This window comes from Aspergillus costaricaensis (assembly GCF_003184835.1).
Source record: "Aspergillus costaricaensis CBS 115574 unplaced genomic scaffold BO79scaffold_8, whole genome shotgun sequence".
In the NCBI taxonomy this organism is placed as follows: Eukaryota; Fungi; Ascomycota; class Eurotiomycetes; order Eurotiales; family Aspergillaceae; genus Aspergillus; species Aspergillus costaricensis.
In genome coordinates, this window is record NW_020291808.1 from 180,930 (window position 1) to 201,427 (window position 20,498).

The window sequence follows — 20,498 nt, forward strand, 5'->3', positions numbered from 1 at the left end:
GGAACCTCGGGGATAACATCTAAGGCCGGAAGATACGGCATTTATATAGGCGGCTGATATTTGAGCTCAACATATTGCCGAATGTACTTTGCGATCATTCCTACTCAAGTAGAGTGCGTCTGAGAGCCTTCTAAATTGGCTATTATGAAGTCCGTTCAGCGAGATGGTTAGTCCAAAGAAAGAAATTGCCATTTATGTATACAAGCTTTCTATACATTTGATTCATTTACTTCTGTGATAAATAATCATCAGCTATGTACCGTAGTCTTAATATGATTCAAGGCACTGCCAGCCCGAAGCCACGGGAGCTGTCCGGCATGATAGCTGTGGCACAACTCAGCCTCCCAGCTGTCTCCACGGCGCGGAGTAACCCGCATGGTAACATTCTTGCCCGGTTGCAGCTCTCCATCTTCTACACCAATCAGAGTGATGCGATCTCCCTCTTGCACTCGGTCGTAGTCAGCAGGATCAGCGAATGTAAGTGGGAGCATTCCCTGTTTCTTCAAGTTCGTCTCGTGAATACGAGCGAAAGACCGGGCGATGATGGCAACGCCACCGAGGAAGCGAGGCTCCAGTGCGGCGTGCTCACGCGAACTGCCCTCACCGTAGTTGTTATCTCCGACCACGCACCAACGAATGGAGTGGTGCTTCAAGTCCCGGGCCACTTCATGAGTAAGCTGGACCTCGTTCGTCAGCGGATGTCTCGTGTGACCTAGCATCTGCGGGTCGTTGTCTAAGAATGCATTGGTTGCGGTTGTGAGCATGTTGTGGCTAATGTTCTCCAGATGGCCACGATACTTGTACCACGGACCAGCCGGTGAAATATGGTCCGTCGTACACTTGCCCTTGACCTTCATCAGCAACTCCATGTCGGTAGCACTTCCGCTCTTCCAAGCTGGGAAGGGCTCCAAGAGCTGTAGTCTGTCGGACTTCTCATCGATGATAACCGAGTAAGAGGAGCCATCTGACGGGGGCTCTTGGAAGCGATCTGCACCAGGATTGAATGATTCTGGCAATTCCTGGCCTACGGGAGGTGTAAGCCGCAGTGGCTGGGATCCTTCCGCTGAGATACTGTCGGTGACAGGGTTAAAGTCCAGGCGGCCAGCATAAGCAAAGGCCGTGACCAGCTCCGGCGACGTGACAAATGAGTGAGTAGCCGGGTTGCTGTCATGGCGCCCCACAAAGTTACGGTTGTAGCTGGAGATCACAGAGTTTTTCTCTTTTCCGCGGACATCCACGTCCTTACGGTCCCATGACCCGACACATGGTCCGCACGAGCTGCTCAGAACCATAGCACCGGCGTCTTCGAGATCCTTCAGGATACCAGCCTCTTCAGCGGTGGCCCGGATTCTTTCGCTGCCCGGCGAGACCAAGAAAGGAGTTTTGAACTTGGTTATTCCGGCCGCCCGGGCTTGATTGACCAGCTGCCGGGCCTTGTCCAAATCCTCATAGGAACTGTTGGTACAGCTACCCACCATGGCGTGACTTAAATTCATTGGCCAATCACTCTCAGCGACCGCAGTAGCCAGCTTTGAAATGGGGTGGGCGAGATCCGGTGTGAATGGGCCGTTGACATGCGGCTCCAGAGTGTTCAAATCGATCTTGATGATTTCGTCGTAGTACTCCTCGGAGCCCTTATCGGCGGTGAGCAGAAGGTCTTTGACTGGGTTTGCTGCTCTCACAACATGACCGCGGGCGGTGGCACTCAAATAGCGAGCGATCGCATCCGAGTAAGGGAATATACAAGAAGTCGAACCAATTTCCGCAGACATGTTGCAAATGGTGGCCATAGCTGTCGCGCCCAGAGTCTCCGTACCCGGACCGAAGAATTCAATGATGCGACCTTTCCCGCCAGACACGCCGAGTATTCCGGCCAATTTGCAGATGATGTCTTTTGTTGATGCCCAGCCTTGGAGCTCACCCGTAAGTTCGACTCCAATTACTTTGGGCGCGACCAGCTCCCAAGCCATTCCCGACATAGCGTCGACAGCATCAGCTCCGCCAACGCCAATTCCAAGCATGCCCATTCCACCTGCATTGGGGGTATGGGAATCCGTTCCAATGATCAAACCTCCTGGCCTAAATTCCAAAAACGTCAGTCATGGTAATTGCGGGGCTCATGTGGTAGACATACATCGCATAGTTCTCGAAGATGACAGTATGGATGATTCCAGATCCAGGTTTCCAGAAGCCGATCCCGTACTTCTTCGAAGCGCTACTCAAGAAGTCATATACCTCTGCATGTTCTGTGGTCGCACGCTGCATATCCTTTTCCGCGCCGTTCTCCGAGATTATCAGATGATCGCTGTGCACTGTTGTCGGTACCTGTACGCGCGGAAGGCCTGCGCTGATAAACTGCAGCAAGGCCATTGTTGCGGTCGCATCATGGCAGGCGACTCGGTCGGGGCGCAGCTCCAAAATGGTCTTTCCCCGGGCAATCTTATCAATATTCCAGCGACCGCTATCCGTGTCCAGTAAATGACTGTATAGGGTCTTTTCGGCTAGTGTGAGCGGGCGATTTGATCCCTGCTTAATCGCTTCGATGGCACGAATCTGTTTGGGGTAATGAACACCCAGAATCTGTCCAATGACCAATATTAGCGTCAACTACTCTGGGTTGAGATTGAGGCGCACTGACTGGGTTACCTGAAACGGTTGTCGCATAGTTCCGGGCTCCGTTCAGAGAGAGCGGTCGGTATGATGCTTTTAGCATCGGTAAGCTCTGGCGACATCGCTGCATTGTGCTGACTTGAGAATCAAGATACGAGTATCAGCCATTGAGGAAGAGGAAGTTACAAAGGATATCCTCGAATTTGATCGCAGATTGCGTAGGTCAAGCTCTGTCTCCGGCCGAGGCAAAAGGGCGGGACTACTCCGGATCCGGCTTCGGAGCTATCCGAACAATGTCTAAGAGCATCTGCCCCGGGCTACTCCAGAATGCGGGATGGCCCGTCGGATGGCCCGATTGTCTTCCCGCTTTTGTAAGCTGGACCACTACCATCTACCTTCTGGGGCCACCGTCTTGCCCTTTTGCAACCCCGTACTATCGAATCAATCGTGAACAAGTAGCTATGGCTGTCAGACCAAACGTCCTCAGCGCGTTGCGGCGTTTCACCTCTTGTGATGTAAGTTATACCGTTCAGCACGACTCTGGCTTGAGCTCAACCAATCCCTTCAGGTCGGCGACGCCCTCGTCAAGCTCGGAGTCCCTCAGGGCGGCTATTTATCCGGTCTCAAAATGTACTCTCCGGATTTCATGTCACCCACAGCAAAGTTCCTCGGCCCGGCATACACAGTGAAAATGGTGCATGCCTCGGACAAGGTTTCGCCAACGCCTAAGGTTCATTTCGCCGATGCCATCCCCAAAGACAGCGTTGTATTTGTGTCACAACCGAGAGGCTTGATCAGTGCTTGTTGGGGAGGACTCATGAGCACTCGGGCTCAGAAACGTGGTGCTGCCGGAGTTATTATTGATGGCAAATTTCGCGATATCAATGAACACCGGGAGCTGGGAATGACCCTGTTTGCGCGCGGCATTAGCATTTTGGGATCCAACTCTTTCACTCGTTCTTCTGAATTGGATGTACCAGTTACTTATGAGAACTCAGAGAATGGGGGGCAGGTTGTTATTAATCCTGGTGATTATATCCTTGGAGATGCGGATGGGGTGGTTGTCGTTCCGCCTGAAAAGGCAGAAGAGTGCGTGCGCCTTTGCCAGGAACGCTTTGATATTGATGAGGAGACACGGCGTTGTTTGGAACAGGGTGATGAAATAGGGAGCACTATCAAGAGGTTGAGGAAATAAGCTAGCCGTGAGATCCAGCTTGTTTTGAGGGACTGTATTGTCCTTCTCGCAGACTTGTGAATAGCCTTGAAGTAAACACTGGTGCCTCTATGGATTGTATCGGAATGTATAGTATATGAGACACACTGTGGTATTCGTTTTATATAGTCTGTCGGCTCCGATCGACAAAGGCCTTGTGATGGGGGTAACGGTGATAACAGACTGGTGTGCTTTCACAAGGCCGCTGTGCCTGAGAATGGGTCCCAGCCCCAGTCTCCGCGGATAAATTCGGCGAGAAAGCTCTCCATCGCAGAGTCAATGGAATATGTGTCAGTAACATCCATGCCATTCGGGTTGGGAAACAACAATCCAGGTTCTCCGAAACCAAGATCCAAATTGTCTCCTAAACAAGCAGAGACATTAGCACCCAAAGTGATTAGTACGCCCGTGGATGTAAGTTATGCCGAAAATACTCACCTGTAGAGTCATGAAACCCTGCATTGGGGAGACCACCGAGCCCTTCAGGGTGGCGGGATGAGTCTTCCGTTAGTTGAATACTCGAATTATTAGGAAATTCGGGAACCAAACTGGAATCGTGTAGATCAGGTTGACAGCCAATCTCAGCATGTTGGGTGTGTAGTGAGCCCCGCATTTTTGATGGGGAGGTCTGAGTACGACTTAACTGCCGTATAGTAAGGTCGACCATCTTGTCGAAGCTTCCCTTGCCATTACGTACAGAAGGCCACCACTGACCACCGATACTGAGGAGGTTGGAGCAGATCCGCAGATCCCTCAATACCTCCGCGAACGGGGTGGTGGCCTGAAGAGAGGGCGATGCCCAGATGCAGTAGATCAGTGTCGCGCCTGAGGAAAATATACCGTGAATGTTTCGCCAGTTGTATAATAGCTGTTCCTCTGAACTGAGATGATCGTATATGCGTAGCTTTCGACTGCAACTTTGATAGCACTGTTTTAAAGCACTTGGCGATGGCGAACGGAATGCTTGGGAAGGTTGAAAAAGGAGCGTCACTGCTGAGTGGTACAAAATCTCCAACCTGAGTTTCTCATGCTCAACGCTTTTTCTGTCCTCTTCTCGGTCAGTCGGCGGTTGTATGAGAGATGTCTCGGTTAACCATGCGTCAAGGTCAAGCTTGATCTGTGCCTGATGATTTTCAAGGTCATTCGGCCACACGAGCGGGCGAAGCTGTTTGGGTAAATGATAGAAAAGGAGCTTTATCTCAGTTATGTACTGATCCAGTCTGAAACGACGAATGGACATTGTCATATGGGCGGACGATGGCGCTGAAACATGGAGTTTGCAATTTCCAATCATAGACAATTCTTCAGTGACATCTTCTACTTCGGGACGTTGCATATCAAAGGTTTCATCCCTAATACCTAAAGGACGGCCTTGGATGGTGGCTATTGTTCTATGACGTTGTTAGGCTCAAGCGCATCGGGGAACATGGATGATTCCCTACCGATCAAGGGAGTATGTTGTATAAAATATCAGTCTCTTGACAGCCAGAGACGTTCTGGAAATGCCTGTAGACGGGCTAGGTTCTCGATGAAGGCCCAAGTCAATGCAATGCGACATTGCTATATGTGCCAGTGTCCAAATATTGAGGCCAGCCGGGCAGATCATGCTATGAATCGCCAAGAGTAATATACCCTGCAGAGATGTCACTGACACAGAGGAGAAGCAACTGGATGTTTCTGCTAAGGCCATTCTGTAGAATTTTGTCGGAGAGTAATCAAAGCTCTTCTTGCGCGTTAGTACGGTCGCTGCCAGAGAGAAGACCATGAAGACATGAAACACGGCTGTAAATACTGATATCGGCGTAGACGGTTTGCCGCTTTCATGATCAGCCATGCCATTGTACTCGAAGGGTTCCAGGCCTTCCATCCACCCGTTGCTATCGTATTGGCCCGTGGGTTCCATCTGTGTGCTCTCATACAATGCCAAATACGCATTGACTAGCGAAGGCGCATGAAGAACGGGGTAGTCAATATGTATATGCTGGAAGTAGACCGCAAATAAGATTTCAGCTTCCTCGGGGGGAGGGAGTTCCTAAATATATGATGAGAAACGTGACCGGAAACCGAGGGGAGCGACAGACCCTTGTCAAGCTCTGGTACAGAGAGCGATAGCCTTGCTTCAAGGCTTGAGAGATTGAATGCCTCCCATACTTGCTAGTTTCACTATTGGATGATGGGCTGGATACCTGTGTATCTCTATCCACTCCAATCAGCTTCGTGAACAGCAGTCCTGAGGAAGAACCCATGTAGTGCTGTTGTCGGGAATCTGAATGTAGGGACAGCATCCCAAATGCATTTGCCACAGATGATGCTTCTGCACGTGGGGTCTGGTCAGGTTCTGGGTCCTCGACTAAGTTGTACGGTCGTTTTCTTGTGGCTGGCTTGTCGCGACTCTGTGTCTCAGTCTCCAGCATAGTAGTGACAGCATTGCCACAATCGGAAACCCCCGAGCTAGACGGCAATGTCAATTCATTCTCACCCATATTCACGGATGGCCCTTTGGTCAGATCGAAGTCCGGGTCCAAAAGTTTGATCTGTTGTTCGAGCCATGTGAGTCTGGCACGGCATTGCGCGATGAAACTGGGACATCACAGGACAATTAGTGCGGCTGAGGGCACAGAAGCCACGGGTGGAGGAGATCTTACTCGCGAGGAATCGAAATATCACGGTTCCGACCATCAACATCGATACAAGGGACCCTCGCTCGCGAGCAATTGCTACATGCGGGGATGCGGCCGTCACACTCCGGGGCAGGTAATTAGCAAAGATGCACAGTCACAAGCTTGGCAACATGAACATGAATGTGGGCCAACCTTGACGCGTTTAGCTCGACACCGACGACAGGCGATCCGGACTTTCTTCGGAGCAGGAGACCCCGGGCGCTCTATGTCTCGGGGACTCATCTTGGAGATTTGCGAGATGATGTGTGCAAAAGCTCGATGAACCAGCGCAACGGCAACATGCGACCGGCCGGATTTGTGGGGGAAAGCGGAATGCCGGGGGCGGCGGGTGACTTTGGACTCGGTCGTCGGCACATGATTTACTCCACAACCGTTTTGGTTCCTGCTTCTTTTCTCTTCTTCCCCCCTTGCAAACCCTTTATAACTTCAATTTGCGATACTAATAACCACGATGTATGTTTTGCTTGCTTCTCCTTTCTTGACTGATATCGCCGTCAAGTTTCTAGTGCCTAGTCATTTCCTTTATGCGAAACTACATATATCGAGTACTGTTAGTGGATAGTATGAACCTGCCAGGTGAGCTGATCAAAAGTTTGGATAAGTAATGAAAAGAAATATCGAGAATAAACCTAGTATACAGCAGCAATGCTATAATGATTATAACATTCAACATGTTTAACTCAGAGAGGAATTGATGACATCTCAACGTTGAAACTGTACCAATGTCGCCACTCTGCGGGCTCAGCATCGATGCATCCTCGGGGCATGTTGAGAGTATCAGTGACGATCTCTTTAAGTGCAGATATAAAAACTGACATATGGACAATGCATGATCCATAATTTAGGGTCATATGCAGAGTACAGCAATATGCAGACTTGCCAATTCGTAGCCTTCAATATAGTAGGGACTTCATAGGGGGATGTGACAAGTTTGGAGCCTTCAGCTGCAGAAATGATGATATTCTCTAGCTTACTGTAGCAGGCGCCACTTTCCGATTCACCAGATTGACATGAGTATATATGTTCCTGAAACGCATGTCCGACGGCCTCCAGCGCTGCATATCATCTGCAGATGAGACCTAACCGCAGATAGTACCATATTCTCACGGTGCTAATACTAAACCGGAAGATACTACAGCCAGGAGGATCGGGGAGGCCAATTTCTCGTCCAATTATCACAAGACAAGTCTTTATCAAGACAAGATTGCAGATCACAACCAACATGGCATTGAGGGGAGATTGTATGTCGTGTTGCATGAGACCCCAAGTACATGGACAGGGTCGCTCCGGCTGCCGTTGGGACCCGGAGTAACCCGCGATCCCGAAATGGATCCGTATACAGACAAGGCGAGCCGATCAGACTTACAAATATGAAATAAAGTGCAGCTCCCAGGTCCCTACCAATGTATTTGTTCCCTCGATGTTTCTCGAAGGTATCAGATTTGCTAAACTCTTCCGAAGCCCATCATGACCGTCGAACACCAACCATGCCCGGAACCGGTGCTGTTTCCAAATGGTGGCTGGGACGTCCACCACCACATTTTCGAGCGTATGATTCTGGACTCCACTCATAAGCTAAACACTCTATTAAGTAACATCATACTGATGCGATCGTATGTGTAGCGGCGAAATTCGCCTACGCCCCTGACAGACATCTCACTCCGCCACCCGCGACCGTCGAGCAATTTCTCGCATTTAAAAACAAGATTGGGATCACCAACTCGGTTCTCACGCACGGTTTATCATACGGGTCAGACTGTACATCTCTCAAAACATTTGTCCGCGAACTAGGGGAGTCGGGAACGAGGGGCATTGGAGTCATTAACCCAGAGACAATAACACCAGAGGAGCTCCAAGAAATGCAAGCAAAGGGTATCCGAGGTATCCGAGTCAACTTGTACCAATACCAGGCAATGCACGATGTGGAACGGCAGAAACAAGCTTTGCGTGCCCACATTAGAGCTATCAAGCCACACTGTCCCGGATGGAGTATAGCATTCACTCACGTGCATCCCGAGTTCTGGGGAGAGTTGAAGCCTATCATCGAGGAGGAGATGGGATCCTCTAGCCTGCATCTGGTCACTGATCACTTTGCATTGCTCAAGGCCGCTAGTATGTTGCCTGCAGAGTACGAGGGTGATATCACTCGTCAGCCCGGGTTTACGGAGATCATGGATCTGGTCCGTTCTGGACTTCTATACGTGAAACTTAGCGCCCCATACCGCGTAAGTCATGAAGCTCCGCGGTATGCAGACGTGAAGCCTCTGGTGCGCGCTTATGTGGATGCCAACCCGCAACAGATCCTTTGGGGGAGCGACTGGTGAGGATTCTCAAATAAGCACTGTCATGGTTCGCTGCTAATGCTCAAGTTAGGCCTCATACCCCGCATATGAAGGTTCGTACACGTGAAGAGGCACTGACGGAAACACCATATCTGGCCATCGATGACGCGGAATGGCTGAAGAGCTTGCGGTCCTGGGTCAGTGCAGAGGAGTGGCAGGCGATAATGGTGTCCAACCCCACTAAACTGTATAACTGGTAAAGCTGCATGTTATTGCGATGATAGAATATGAGAGTATGGCAGTTATGCCACATTATAGATAACTATAACCTCTTATTGAACTACATAGAGCTCGTAGATGCTCAACCTCGGCAGGGAAGAGCCAGAAGTACACAACAAAACAGGGGATCGGAAGAGCCGTGACACGCCTAATCCATTTTGGGAATAGCTGGTTTTCGGGATTCAACGGTATCTCCGACGTCCGACTTCCGACCGTCGAAAAGGTTCCACCTTTTGCAAGTCACATTTGTCCTGAAGAATATAGTCTCGTTTTGGTCCCTGATTTAGTATATATCTGCCAACGTAACCTATTTTCTCTTCGATGGTACCCGTGCTGTGAAACTTCCATCTAATCTTTGGAGCAATTGATCTGTCTTATCAAAATGGGGCCAAGGGTGACTGACGATCCTCATCAAGCGGGTCCCCCAACCAACAAACGCGGCTTGGAATCCGAGTCCATCTCAATCCTCCACTACCGGGCTTGGCGCAACGCAATCCCTCCTAAATATTCCTCCAGACCATTGCTTCTTCATGAATTACACCCTTGACACGCACAATGTCGGCCTCTATGCCCTCTAGCTATCGCTCCCTCAATCTACCAAACTCCCTGCCCCCGCTAAATCAGTCGTGCGAGAGTTGTAGGGCGCTCAAAGTACGCTGTCTGCCGGATCCCAACGTCCCGCGCCAGTGTCAGCGCTGTACCCGCACGAGAAGAACCTGCGTGTTTGCCCGCACGCTCCGACGACAGCCACGGAAGAAGACTGGCTCTCGAGTGGCCCAGTTGGAAAGAGACGTGCGGGATTTGCGCTTCCTGTTACATGACCAGATCCGACCGGATTCAGACCGCGGGGGAAGGGCAGATGATGCCGCGGCCGCGGCCGCAGCTACTGATCCTCCGGGGGCGTCTGGCCGCGACGTAGCGTCCTTGCCCGCCCTCTCATCATCCACGCGCATGGAGCCCCCTATTGTCCACAATGCCTCTGCTCAGGGTGACTCAGATCAGCATGCTGGGAATCCTCCTGCCGAGCCTGCTCCCGCCAACAGTAGCCTGACCCTGATGCAGTCGCCAGCTGGCTCTGGGGACGTGGTTGATCGCGGCATCGTATCGCTTGACATGGCGCAAACGTTGGTCTCATTCTTTATCAACGAACAGATGCAATTCTACCCAATGGTCGTGTTGCCATCAAACACAACTGCGGAATCATTGCGCAGAACGAGCCCGGTGCTTTTCCTGTCTATTCTAGCTGCTTCCTCAATGACCTTAAATCCTCACCTCGCGGAGACTCTGAATGAGGAGATGCTAAAGATATTTGCAGAACGATTTTTCCTCAGACAGGAAAAGTCAGTGGAGCTGATTCAATCAATCCTCTTGATGCTTATCTTTTACTTCCCCCCAAAGTCACGTTTACAGGGTCAATATTACCAATACACGCACATTGCGACCACCATGACTCTAGAGCTTGGTATAGCAGCTGGACCGGCGGGACGGAAAAATTACCGTTGTCATGGCGGATATGGTGATTTACCAGCTTCCATCCATAGTGCCCAGGCGCGCGCCGTACTGGGCTGCTATCACTTCGCGTCCAAGTATGGACTCTATGATTATCACGTAGTTGTTACACGACTGACCTAGCCGTAGCATAGGGATTCGAACGCATCGACCGAATATGCTCCGCTTCAACGATGTGATAGACGGGTACATACACCACCTGAGAGAATCTACAATCGGCCTAGATCAGCAAATAGCAACATGGTTTGGCCTTCAGCGGATCGTTGACGATACACTGTCCTCACTGGGCCAGGACAATACCCTAGTGGATATTTCCCTTCGTGAGTCGCAGATGCTTCCAATCCTGAATTGGTTCGATTCTCGGATGCTTCAATGGAAGAGGACGACTCCGAAAAACATGCTCACAAGTAAGTCGCATCAACACATAGATGGAATCCTGCTTATACGATAATTCCCAGCATGGATGAACCTGGAATATCACCACATGTACCTCGCCATCTACGAACTTGCCGCTGGTGAAAGCTACCGCGACCCCGACGCTCCAACCCGCAAATACTACACCCTCCCACCCTTAGAAGGCGACATGGAAAGACACAAAGCAAACGCACCTATAACGGCTGCACGGGTCCAGATAATAACGAAATGGCTGCTGGCCTCCCACCAGATGCTAGACGCCTTTTTAGAATGCGACACCTCTACCATGCGCAAGCTACCTAACATGACCTACACACGAATGATCCTGGGCATCTCATCCCTACTTCGGATATATCACACGGCCCAATTTGGTCCTCTCGGTGAGGTGGTCTCTTCCCAGATGATGGACGTTGACGGCTACCTGGACCGCGTCGGACAAGCTCTATTACGAGCGAGTGGAGAGCAGAAGTACCGCGTCCCGAGCAAATGGTATCACGTTGTTGCGATCAAGAATCGAGAGTGGTTTGAACAGATCCAGAAACGGATTATTGCTCGCCCGATTGATACACATACCTATCTACGCGGCGGAGTTCCCCCACCAGCGTCGGGTGTCCCCATGTTGGACCCTCACCGTGGCCCAGGCTCAGCTGCCATACTACCCTCGCTCGGGAGTGGCATGGCGGGTCCCTCATATGCTGAACCGTGGTATGTAGACGATGCCGCAGGAAGGGTTGATGCGTCACGGTCTTTCCCTGCTGTGAATGCACCAGTCTTGTATATGGGACAGATGCAGCCAGTAGAAGGGGATATCGGTGAGAGTGCTTTCCCATTACAGGTGGGTGACGAACCGTGGCGGTTGGATGAGTCGATGCAAGAGAGCGTGCCATTCCCATATTGATGCCGGCAATTCCTTACATCCGGCCTAAACGGTCTAAAGGTCGATGCCAATGATTCACCTGATAATGATCTGTAAATAAACGACTGCTACGAACATCCCAATCCTTGGTTAGCGAGGAGAACAATGACAGCCTTTTTCTAGAAGATCAAATTGTCACGAAGCCCCCCAAGTGCTAACATTTCTACGTGACACTCATGATTATCATCATGGTTCAGTTGGAATTTTCATTCAATTCATGTAGATTAGGACCTTTTAATTTTGATATCCTCCGAAGTCCGGTGAGGTAAACGCTATGCATTTGGGCTGGGCCTATTCACAGAGCTTGAATATCCCGTGGATTGATCATGGTCAAAGACAACGCGTCCATACTCACCAATGGTCCCACTTACTACACTACCAAGCCCAGTTAGTTCATTGCTCAGAATACTCACGTGTTATTGATAGGGAAATAAATTGGAGCAGGCGGAAGTCGGAAGGGAACCACGACCGACTCCGTAGCCCTCGACTTTCCAGGCTATACTGTCTACCGAAAGGGTAAAAGGTCCGGGTCTCCGCACTACTGCTTATGATCAACTGGCTTCAAGGCTGAGTATTAATTCCAGAATTGATGAAACCAGGCTCGTTGAAATGCTATTGCGGACGTCATGCAAAGCTACTGGGTCGATTTCATCAAGAATGGCAACCCTAATGGCGAAGGATTGACCTATTGGCCACCCAGTAAGGGAAATGCAACGACTATGTGGCTTGGCGACTCTTGGGGAGCTGGAAAGGTTGCAGAGACTGCCCGAATTGATCTAATCCGGAGCTGGTTCAGCCAGAATGTCGAATGGTAGGATACCTCGGGTGGGTCGGACTGTGGGAGATAATCTGCGTGAGAGTAGATCAGCTTCAGTAGCTTACGTGGTAGTGGTAGATATCTTATTTAGCTTGCAGTCTATAGCCCATGGCAATAGCGGACTTTGCATACGCGTACTGAGTTGAAACAATCTTTTCTTATTTTTTTTTTCTTCTGGTCATTTGTCTTCACCTAATTTTTCCTAAAGATGCACGGTCCACGTATATCTCGTCCTGTATCCAGTAAAATTGACACAATCGACGTAAGAAAAAGAAAACTGGAACATAATCGTCAGGGTCGTCAACCCTAACTGGACCCTCAGGGACTAACTAGTAGGCGGCCGCGTAGCCCTCTCCACTCTGCCCTCTAACCCGCCCTATTTACGCCATCAAAAATGCTCATATCTCGGTTGTTGGCGCCTGAAAGCCCTGATAAGATGCGATCAGTGGGCGGATGGACCCTTCAACGGAAAAGCCGGCAGCCGGAGATCGGGGGATGCCGCCACAGCCACATCCGACGTCCGACAGAGACTTATCACAATCGTATTCGGACCGCGTCTAGGCAGGTACGGATGCGTAAATAGTTAGTATATTCTGCACGAGCTTTACCTGGGCTGACTGGAACCCATCCCTGGTCAAACTGTCCGACGCCATGAACCCCGGCAACGCCACAGCAGACAACTTCGACCTCTCACCCTTCTACAACCGCGGCTCGAAACTCATCCACTACCACGGCCTCGCGGACCCGTCCATTGCCACCGGCAGCAGCGTCGACTTCTACAAGCAGGTTCAACGGACTTTGCAAAGCAAGGGCATTGATCTGGATGACCTCTACAAGTTCTACTTGATCCCGGGAATGGAGCATTGTGGAAGCACGCCGTCGAATATGGAGGCACCGTGGTATATTTGTGGTTCGTCGCAGGCGTCGAGTATTGGAAGTGAAAGGTTGGCGAATCATTTTCATGAGAGGAAGGGGTTTGATGATGGGAAGCATGATTCGTTGTTGGCTATGATTGGATGTGTGGAGAACGGTACGGTGCCGGATTATTTGGTTGCTACTAAGTTTCATGATGAGAATGAGTGGGATTGTGTTGTTAAGTAGAGGCCGATTTGTCCGTGGCCGAAGCAGGCTATGTATATCGGGAATGGGAGTTTGTGGGAGGCGAATAGCTGGGAGTGTGAGGGGTTATATTAGGGGTAGGCTTGGGGGGGTTGTATACCTAGCTATGCCTTGGTTGATTGAGGGTGATTGTACTCTTCATTTCTATCAAGTTTTGTGGCTTATATTTTCTATACTCCGTTTATTGATCATGTTCTCTTGTGGTGACATACCAGAGACTCCATCGCAGCGGAGTGTGATATCTAACCCTCCGCCCTATAGCTACGGACCGGTTGGCCGATCAGATGATTCAACAAAACAACTGACAATTTCATGGGAGTGTAGAATTCCTAGATATAATGAGCTGTGATTGGCTCCACTTCTATCCTGTACGCTCTCCAGTGTCTGGGTTATTGTGGTAGGTCATATGGGAAGCGTACTCCAGCCACGCTTATGCGCAAATCCTGCTACTTCAGCCATTGCCTACGCCCTGTAATTGGAGATCCTTGCTTGGCCAAAGCCAATCAAGGGGCCATTCCGGTTCCAGGCTCTCGAGCGGCTTTCGCACGTGGAACGTACGCCGCACATGGCCGCCATGTGTTGAACTTGTCAAGAAATCTAAACAGGTTAGGCTGAGTTGTAAATCAGATAGCTGCTCGCTAACAGTCAAAGACATTCACCATGGCTACTCTTCGTCAAAGGTCTCCGCAAACGACACTTGCAGTGCCAACAAGGTAATTACAAAGTAGTGGCTTGCCTTCAGCCTGATGAGACACAAGGTGGTCTGAGCTCTTTCCTCAGATGCTATGTAATGCTATCTAACACGTATGTCGGGAATTTCCTACGGTATGAGACAATCTCAAGCTGATCATCTTTGCTATGGTTGGAGTACAACGGAAGCAGTCTATGTCATGGTAGATAGGCGAAATTAGAATGGTACAAGCATCATAATCATCATGAAAAATAGAAAGACCACAGATCACTCCTAAACATCATTACCTCTGGATATATTGGAATTATTCAGTGCATAGGTGAACAAGATATCACCGCAGCGAGCGACCTGCTATGTACATCATCTCGACCACACGCGGTTCACCTCCGCCCCGACACAGTAACGCACCTGCAGACCTAGGGATCGCAAATAGTAGTGAATTATACCCTACATCCAGTTCTTATCACAGGCGTATCGATCGAGCTATTAATTAAGAGTTCCAAGATACCATCTTCAGCGCTCACGCCAAGCGCACATTCAAAAACGGGTATAACGACAACGTCAACTGTCCACTAATCCTTAATCTCCGTTATCTCCCATTCCGCCCTCTCAGCCTGACGACTCCGCCACGCTTTCTGGATGATAAGGCCCAAAATCCCACAGAGCACGATGAAGACCACGACAAAATCCAGAATCACACCGGGTTCTTCACCAGCCCAGCTGCGCTTTCCGATGGTTTTGTGAGACAGGACTGTGGTCGATCGGGGAAAGTTGATGGCGGGCATTGTGAACTTCTTGTTCGAATGAGGAAGAAGATCGTTGAAAAGGTTGGAAGCTGCGCGATAAAGTCTGCTTTGATCTGATCTGCTGTTATGCTTGAAGTTCTGTATGGTATCTACGAGGCGTGTAGTACTCACAATTTTATGGCTAGAACGGTGAAGAAGTATTAACGTCCCAAACTGTTATGTTCAAGAATTATAGACGGTGGAAGTGTACTAAGAGAACAGAGAATGGACCGCAGCTACAGGGGCTTAAGCTGCCTGTTGTTATCCTAAAGGTGTAAAAGTCAATCTAGTCTATCCCAAAGAATACCTTGGCTATCCCGCGATAATATGTAGTAGTCCAGTCCTAATGATCAGGCAAATCCCTCACCTACCCGAATTACCTTCCCGTTCCTTGACTGCGTGATTTTGTCATAGCTCTCATATCACGAAGCATTCCGGTAACGAAAACCAATAGTATAGATTATTATAGTGATGTCAGCATGCGCTTCTTGAAGGTTTGGGTAGTTGATTGGCGAGGATATGGCAGGGAGGATTCCGTGGGGCAATCGCGGATTTCTCGGAAGCTTGAGACCGGTTTCTTGCAAAGCTGATGAAGGTCTGGGGGCCTATCATGGAGCTGAACCCCATATGCCGCATATCCGACTGGGTCGTATTGGCTGGGACTGGCAGGGGTTCGGTCCGTCGGCATGGCGGGATCTGGTCGTGGCTGAGAAAACGGGGCACGGATATGGATGGAGGACATGCTTGGATTTGGGTCTAGATCGTTAATTTGAACAACAAAAGAGTTGCATGCTATCGCATGACGATGTATTGCGAGTGTTGAAGGTAAGAAGTTTTCTATTCTATAGCAATGTTACGTTTCATGATACCCTGTATTTTTTTGCAGTTGTAGTCGATGAAAGGAGAACCTGGTAGTCTACTTCGACCCTATCTGCGTCCCGTCTTCCCATCCATTTCGTGCGTGCAAAGGGCAATGATGGACGTGGCGATAACACAGGCCTGTGACAGAGTGGGTCAGGACCAATCAAGCTTTTGACCTCCGCACAGATCGTCGACTGACTCGTACCTTTTGCCGAACATGACATCAACAAAGCTTCATCTGACCTTTCGGGGCGTTATACTTCGTAGACAACCCTCGGACCGCGCTGAGGTATTTTTAACCCATCTTGAGCCTCATCACATTGAGCAGCAAGTAGTAGCATCAAGTGAGATGATGGGATTTTAGATATCGTTTAGAGCGCATTGAGGTACTTTCAGATCACTTTGGACTGTAAGCAATGACCGAGGGTCATTGCCAGCGATCCTGGGCATCAATGTGCAAGTGGAGCGACAGCTACAAGCTTCACACCATCTCCCAATAACAGCCACTCCTACATACAGCTAACGACAATCCCTAACTCAATTCGGAATGGCCAAACATTACACAGTTACAGCTCAGGCGTGCAACCCAGTGAGACACCTGCAGTAAGCATGCAGCATGCAGCACGCGACGTCATGAGGTATTTCAGCTTCGTATCTCCGAGCTTGCCGATTTCCGACCGGACAGCAAGCAGCAAAACAGGATGAGCAAAAATCCCAGTTAGGTTTTACTAAAGACCGCTTATATCGTCTGCGGGCGTACAAAACTGCTTGACATTCCCTGTTCCTGTCTCCTTAATCCCCGATCTCCGTTCCGGTGCAGTTGGTTGGACCTTCCGCGCTATATTTTCTCTCTTTCTTTCCCTCCCAGTAATCCCATACGGGGCTACGCCATCACCCACAGTATGTCTACTAACGGCGACGTCGAGCACGATGCCGGCTCGCGCCGTGCCTCCCGATTTTCCAGCCGGTCTGCCCGGTCGGACACGAAACTCGACGAGTACACCAGACTGGTGAAGTTCATGTCCACGTACCGCGAGAAAGACGCAAATGATCCCGGAGAGGGAGAAATCCACGAAAGCCGGGTGTGGTATGCGCCGTGGAGGAAGAGAAGATTTCGCTGGAAGCATGTTGGGTCGTCGCGCGAATTTCCGGAAGAGTGGCGCCTGACTGATATCCATCATGGGTTATCGGGGTCGGAGGTCGAGACGAGGAGACGATCGGCAGGTTTCAATGAATTGAGCTCGGAGAAGGAGAACCCGGTTGCGAGGCTGTTGTCGTATTTTCAGGGCCCGATTTTATATGGTGAGATTTGATGATCGGTTTTGTTACTGATTGGGTGTGGTGAATGCGCTGACGGTTGTGTTTGTAGTTATGGAGATTGCGATCCTACTTGCTGCGGGTTTGAAGGACTGGATCGACTTCGGTGTTATTATCGGTATTCTGTGCCTGAATGCAGCAGTTGGTTGGTACCAGGAGAAGCAGGCTGAGGATGTGGTTGCCAGTCTGAAGGCCGATATTGCCATGCGCAGTACTGTTGTTCGTAACGGGGAGGAGCAAGATATTTTGGCACGGGAACTGGTTCCTGGCGACGTGGTAAGCTTACTCTTACAAAATGTCTTCAACAACCAGGTGCTCATGTTTTGTTCCAACAGATCATCGTTGAAGAAGGCCAAACTGTCCCTGCCGATGCAAAGGTGATCTGTGACTACGATGAACCCGACCAAGGATGGAGTGAATACCAAAGGTTGCAGAGCGAAGGAAAATTTGAAAAGGATGCCGAGAAGTCCAATGACGAAGAGGGCGAGGATGACTCTGACGACGATGAGAAGGGCTATCCTATCCTGGCCTGCGATCATTCTGCTATTACGGGAGAGTCTCTTGCCGTCGATCGATTCGTTGGTGACCAAGTTTTCTACACAACAGGATGCAAGCGTGGAAAAGCCTACGCAGTCGTCCAAGCCACTGGGACGAAGTCCTTCGTTGGCCGCACTGCTTCAATGGTCCAAAATGCGAAAGATACCGGCCACTTCAAGATGGTCATGGATAGCATTGGAACTGCCTTGCTGGTCATAGTCATGGCCTGGCTGCTGGCAGTTTGGATTGGTGGTTTCTTCAGAAACATCCCCATCGCCTCGCCTGGTGAACAGACTCTTCTTTTCTATACCCTGTCTATCCTGATCATCGGGGTCCCTGTCGGTCTTCCTGTTGTTACAACTACCACCTTGGCGGTCGGTGCGGCTTATCTTGCGAACAAGAAGGCCATCGTCCAGAAATTGACTGCTATTGAGTCGCTTGCTGTAAGTATTCTTAGGGGCATATTCTCTCCTTTTGTTCTGGTCCCGACTTCTAAATTGCCCCTTTTGGCCCTTCATTTCAGATACTAAAAACACAACAAATAGGGTGTCGACATCCTTTGCTCCGACAAAACCGGAACCCTAACCGCAAATCGCCTCAGCATCCGGGAACCTTTCGTATCCGAAGGAGTCGACGTGAACTGGATGTTCGCAGTCGCTGCTCTCGCTTCTTCCCATAATGTGCGCTCGCTCGACCCCATTGACAAGGTTACCATCCTGTCGGTCAACCAATACCCTAAGGCAAAGGAAATCCTCCAACAAGGATGGAAAACTGAGAACTTCACGCCTTTTGATCCGGTCTCGAAACGAATCGTTGCGAATGTCTCCCTTAACGGCACCCGCTACACTTGCACGAAAGGAGCGCCTAAAGCAGTCCTATCATTGACCAACTGCTCAGAGGAAACTGCAAGAATGTACAGACAGAAAGCAACCGAATTCGCACAGCGTGGCTTCCGGTCGCTTGGCGTGGCTGTTCAGAAAGAGGGTGAAGAGTGGACCTTGTTAGGCATGCTGCCTATGTTTGATCCCCCTCGCGATGACACTGCTCAAACTATTGCTGAGGCACAAAAGCTAGGCATCAAGGTTAAGATGCTTACGGGAGATGCTATTGCTATTGCAAAGGAGACGTGCAAAATGCTGGCTCTGGGCACGAAGGTCTACAACTCGGAGAAGTTGATCAGTGGTGGTCTCAGCGGCGCCATGGCTGGTGAGTTGGTAGAGAAAGCAGATGGATTCGCAGAGGTCTTCCCAGAACACAAATACCAGGTTGTTGAGATGCTCCAGGATCGTGGACATCTTACAGCCATGACTGGAGATGGTGTCAACGATGCGCCGTCTTTGAAGAAAGCAGACTGTGGTATCGCGGTGGAGGGTGCCTCGGAGGCTGCGCAATCTGCATCGGACATTGTGTTTCTGGAGCCAGGGCTTTCAACCATCATCGATTCCATTAAGGTCAGTCACCCCTTGTTCCCATCCCACAGCCGCAATTGATCCATCCTGACAAGAAGCAGGTCGCCCGCCAAATCTTCCATCGCATGAAAGCCTACATCCAATACCGAATAGCGCTCTGTCTACACCTAGAAATTTATCTCGTAACGACAATGATCATCCTGAACGAAAGTATCCGTACCGACCTCGTCGTTTTCCTAGCCCTCTTCGCCGACGTGGCCACTGTAGCAGTCGCCTACGACAATGCCTCCTACGAACTTCGCCCTGTACAATGGCAACTCCCCAAAATCTGGGTCATCTCCGTCATCCTCGGAATCCTCCTCGCAGCAGGAACATGGGTGATCCGCGGCACACTGTTCCTTCCCGACGGCGGCATCGTCCAAAACTGGGGCTCCATCCAAGAAATAATCTTCTTGGAGGTCGCCTTAACAGAGAACTGGCTAATCTTCGTGACCCGCGGCAGCTCCACATGGCCATCTCTACCTCTCGTGGCGGCGATTTTGGGTGTCGATATCCTTGCTACTATTTTCTGTCTGTTCGGATGGTTCTCGAACCGTGATATGATTACCGATCCGTACGATCAGTATATCAGCAAAGAGACGAGCAATGGGTGGACGGACATCGTCACTGTTGTGCGGCTGTGGGGGTACTGCATTGGGGTAGAGATCGTCATTGCGTTGGTCTACTACGTTTTGAATAAGATCGCCTGGTTGGATAACTTGGGCAGGAGCAAACAAAGTAAAGGGGATGCGGCTATTGGGAATGTGCTTGCTCATATGGCTAACTTGTCGCTGGAGTTTGAGAGGGGAGAAAATGGCAATGGGAGGGTCTTTTTGGCTTCGGGTAAGGAGGAAGAGGAGGTTGATTAGGTGTGACAAGATGCTGATGTGGTTGGCGGTGTGATGGTATGATGGTGTTGAGTAAATTACAGGATGGTGAGGAATATCATTGGAGATGATGGGATCTACATATACAGCTATCTTACTATAATACTATGTCAATTGAACTACTTCTCAAAT

The 20,498-nt window shown here is 50.1% G+C and overlaps 9 protein-coding genes across 9 annotated transcripts; 5 read left to right on the forward strand and 4 right to left on the reverse strand.

Moving 5' to 3' along the window:
- Positions 1–248: 248 nt before the first annotated feature.
- BO79DRAFT_244004 (aconitate hydratase) lies at positions 249–2,740 on the reverse strand (the record flags this gene model as incomplete). The annotated part of the gene is made up of 3 exons (XM_025685339.1): positions 249–2,079; positions 2,135–2,580; positions 2,639–2,740. The coding sequence occupies 3 exons, from the start codon at positions 2,738–2,740 to the stop codon at positions 249–251; spliced, it is 2,379 nt and encodes a 792-aa protein (XP_025541919.1).
- A 331-nt stretch (positions 2,741–3,071) lies between these two features.
- On the forward strand, positions 3,072–3,862 carry BO79DRAFT_169204 (RraA family protein; the record flags this gene model as incomplete). Its single annotated transcript, XM_025679468.1, has 2 exons — positions 3,072–3,125; positions 3,179–3,862. 2 exons carry the CDS (start codon positions 3,072–3,074, stop codon positions 3,803–3,805), a joined length of 681 nt encoding a protein of 226 aa, XP_025541920.1. The 3' UTR covers positions 3,806–3,862.
- Positions 3,863–3,903: 41 nt separating this feature from the next.
- On the reverse strand, positions 3,904–6,860 carry BO79DRAFT_236265 (fungal specific transcription factor domain-containing protein; the record flags this gene model as incomplete). The annotated part of the gene is made up of 7 exons (XM_025684558.1): positions 3,904–4,187; positions 4,262–4,734; positions 4,840–5,214; positions 5,266–5,855; positions 5,905–6,357; positions 6,637–6,758; positions 6,791–6,860. 7 exons carry the CDS (start codon positions 6,858–6,860, stop codon positions 4,018–4,020), a joined length of 2,253 nt encoding a protein of 750 aa, XP_025541921.1. The 3' UTR covers positions 3,904–4,017.
- Positions 6,861–6,928: 68 nt separating this feature from the next.
- On the reverse strand, positions 6,929–7,285 carry BO79DRAFT_78980 (uncharacterized protein). The gene has a single exon (XM_025689749.1). The coding sequence runs from the start codon at positions 7,250–7,252 to the stop codon at positions 7,037–7,039; it is 216 nt and encodes a 71-aa protein (XP_025541922.1). The 5' UTR covers positions 7,253–7,285; the 3' UTR covers positions 6,929–7,036.
- Positions 7,286–7,971: 686 nt separating this feature from the next.
- On the forward strand, positions 7,972–9,048 carry BO79DRAFT_280280 (amidohydrolase 2; the record flags this gene model as incomplete). Its single annotated transcript, XM_025688045.1, has 3 exons — positions 7,972–8,053; positions 8,128–8,824; positions 8,878–9,048. 3 exons carry the CDS (start codon positions 7,972–7,974, stop codon positions 9,044–9,046), a joined length of 948 nt encoding a protein of 315 aa, XP_025541923.1.
- Positions 9,049–9,620: 572 nt separating this feature from the next.
- Positions 9,621–11,886, forward strand: BO79DRAFT_190956 (Zn(II)2Cys6 transcription factor; the record flags this gene model as incomplete). Its single annotated transcript, XM_025680780.1, has 3 exons — positions 9,621–10,651; positions 10,704–10,981; positions 11,033–11,886. The coding sequence occupies 3 exons, from the start codon at positions 9,621–9,623 to the stop codon at positions 11,884–11,886; spliced, it is 2,163 nt and encodes a 720-aa protein (XP_025541924.1).
- Positions 11,887–12,530: 644 nt separating this feature from the next.
- BO79DRAFT_280285 (tannase-domain-containing protein) lies at positions 12,531–13,822 on the forward strand (the record flags this gene model as incomplete). The annotated part of the gene is made up of 4 exons (XM_025688046.1): positions 12,531–12,715; positions 12,965–12,983; positions 13,168–13,286; positions 13,324–13,822. 4 exons carry the CDS (start codon positions 12,531–12,533, stop codon positions 13,820–13,822), a joined length of 822 nt encoding a protein of 273 aa, XP_025541925.1.
- A 1,194-nt stretch (positions 13,823–15,016) lies between these two features.
- BO79DRAFT_208015 (uncharacterized protein) lies at positions 15,017–15,577 on the reverse strand. Its single transcript, XM_025682296.1, has 2 exons — positions 15,449–15,577; positions 15,017–15,390 (listed from the first exon to the last, which is right to left on the reverse strand). The coding sequence occupies exon 2, from the start codon at positions 15,314–15,316 to the stop codon at positions 15,104–15,106; it is 213 nt and encodes a 70-aa protein (XP_025541926.1). The 5' UTR covers positions 15,317–15,390; positions 15,449–15,577; the 3' UTR covers positions 15,017–15,103.
- Positions 15,578–17,079: 1,502 nt separating this feature from the next.
- BO79DRAFT_190958 (plasma membrane H(+)ATPase) lies at positions 17,080–20,348 on the forward strand (the record flags this gene model as incomplete). The annotated part of the gene is made up of 5 exons (XM_025680781.1): positions 17,080–17,479; positions 17,547–17,770; positions 17,830–18,474; positions 18,577–19,482; positions 19,536–20,348. The coding sequence occupies 5 exons, from the start codon at positions 17,080–17,082 to the stop codon at positions 20,346–20,348; spliced, it is 2,988 nt and encodes a 995-aa protein (XP_025541927.1).
- Between the last annotated feature and the right edge of the window lie 150 nt (positions 20,349–20,498).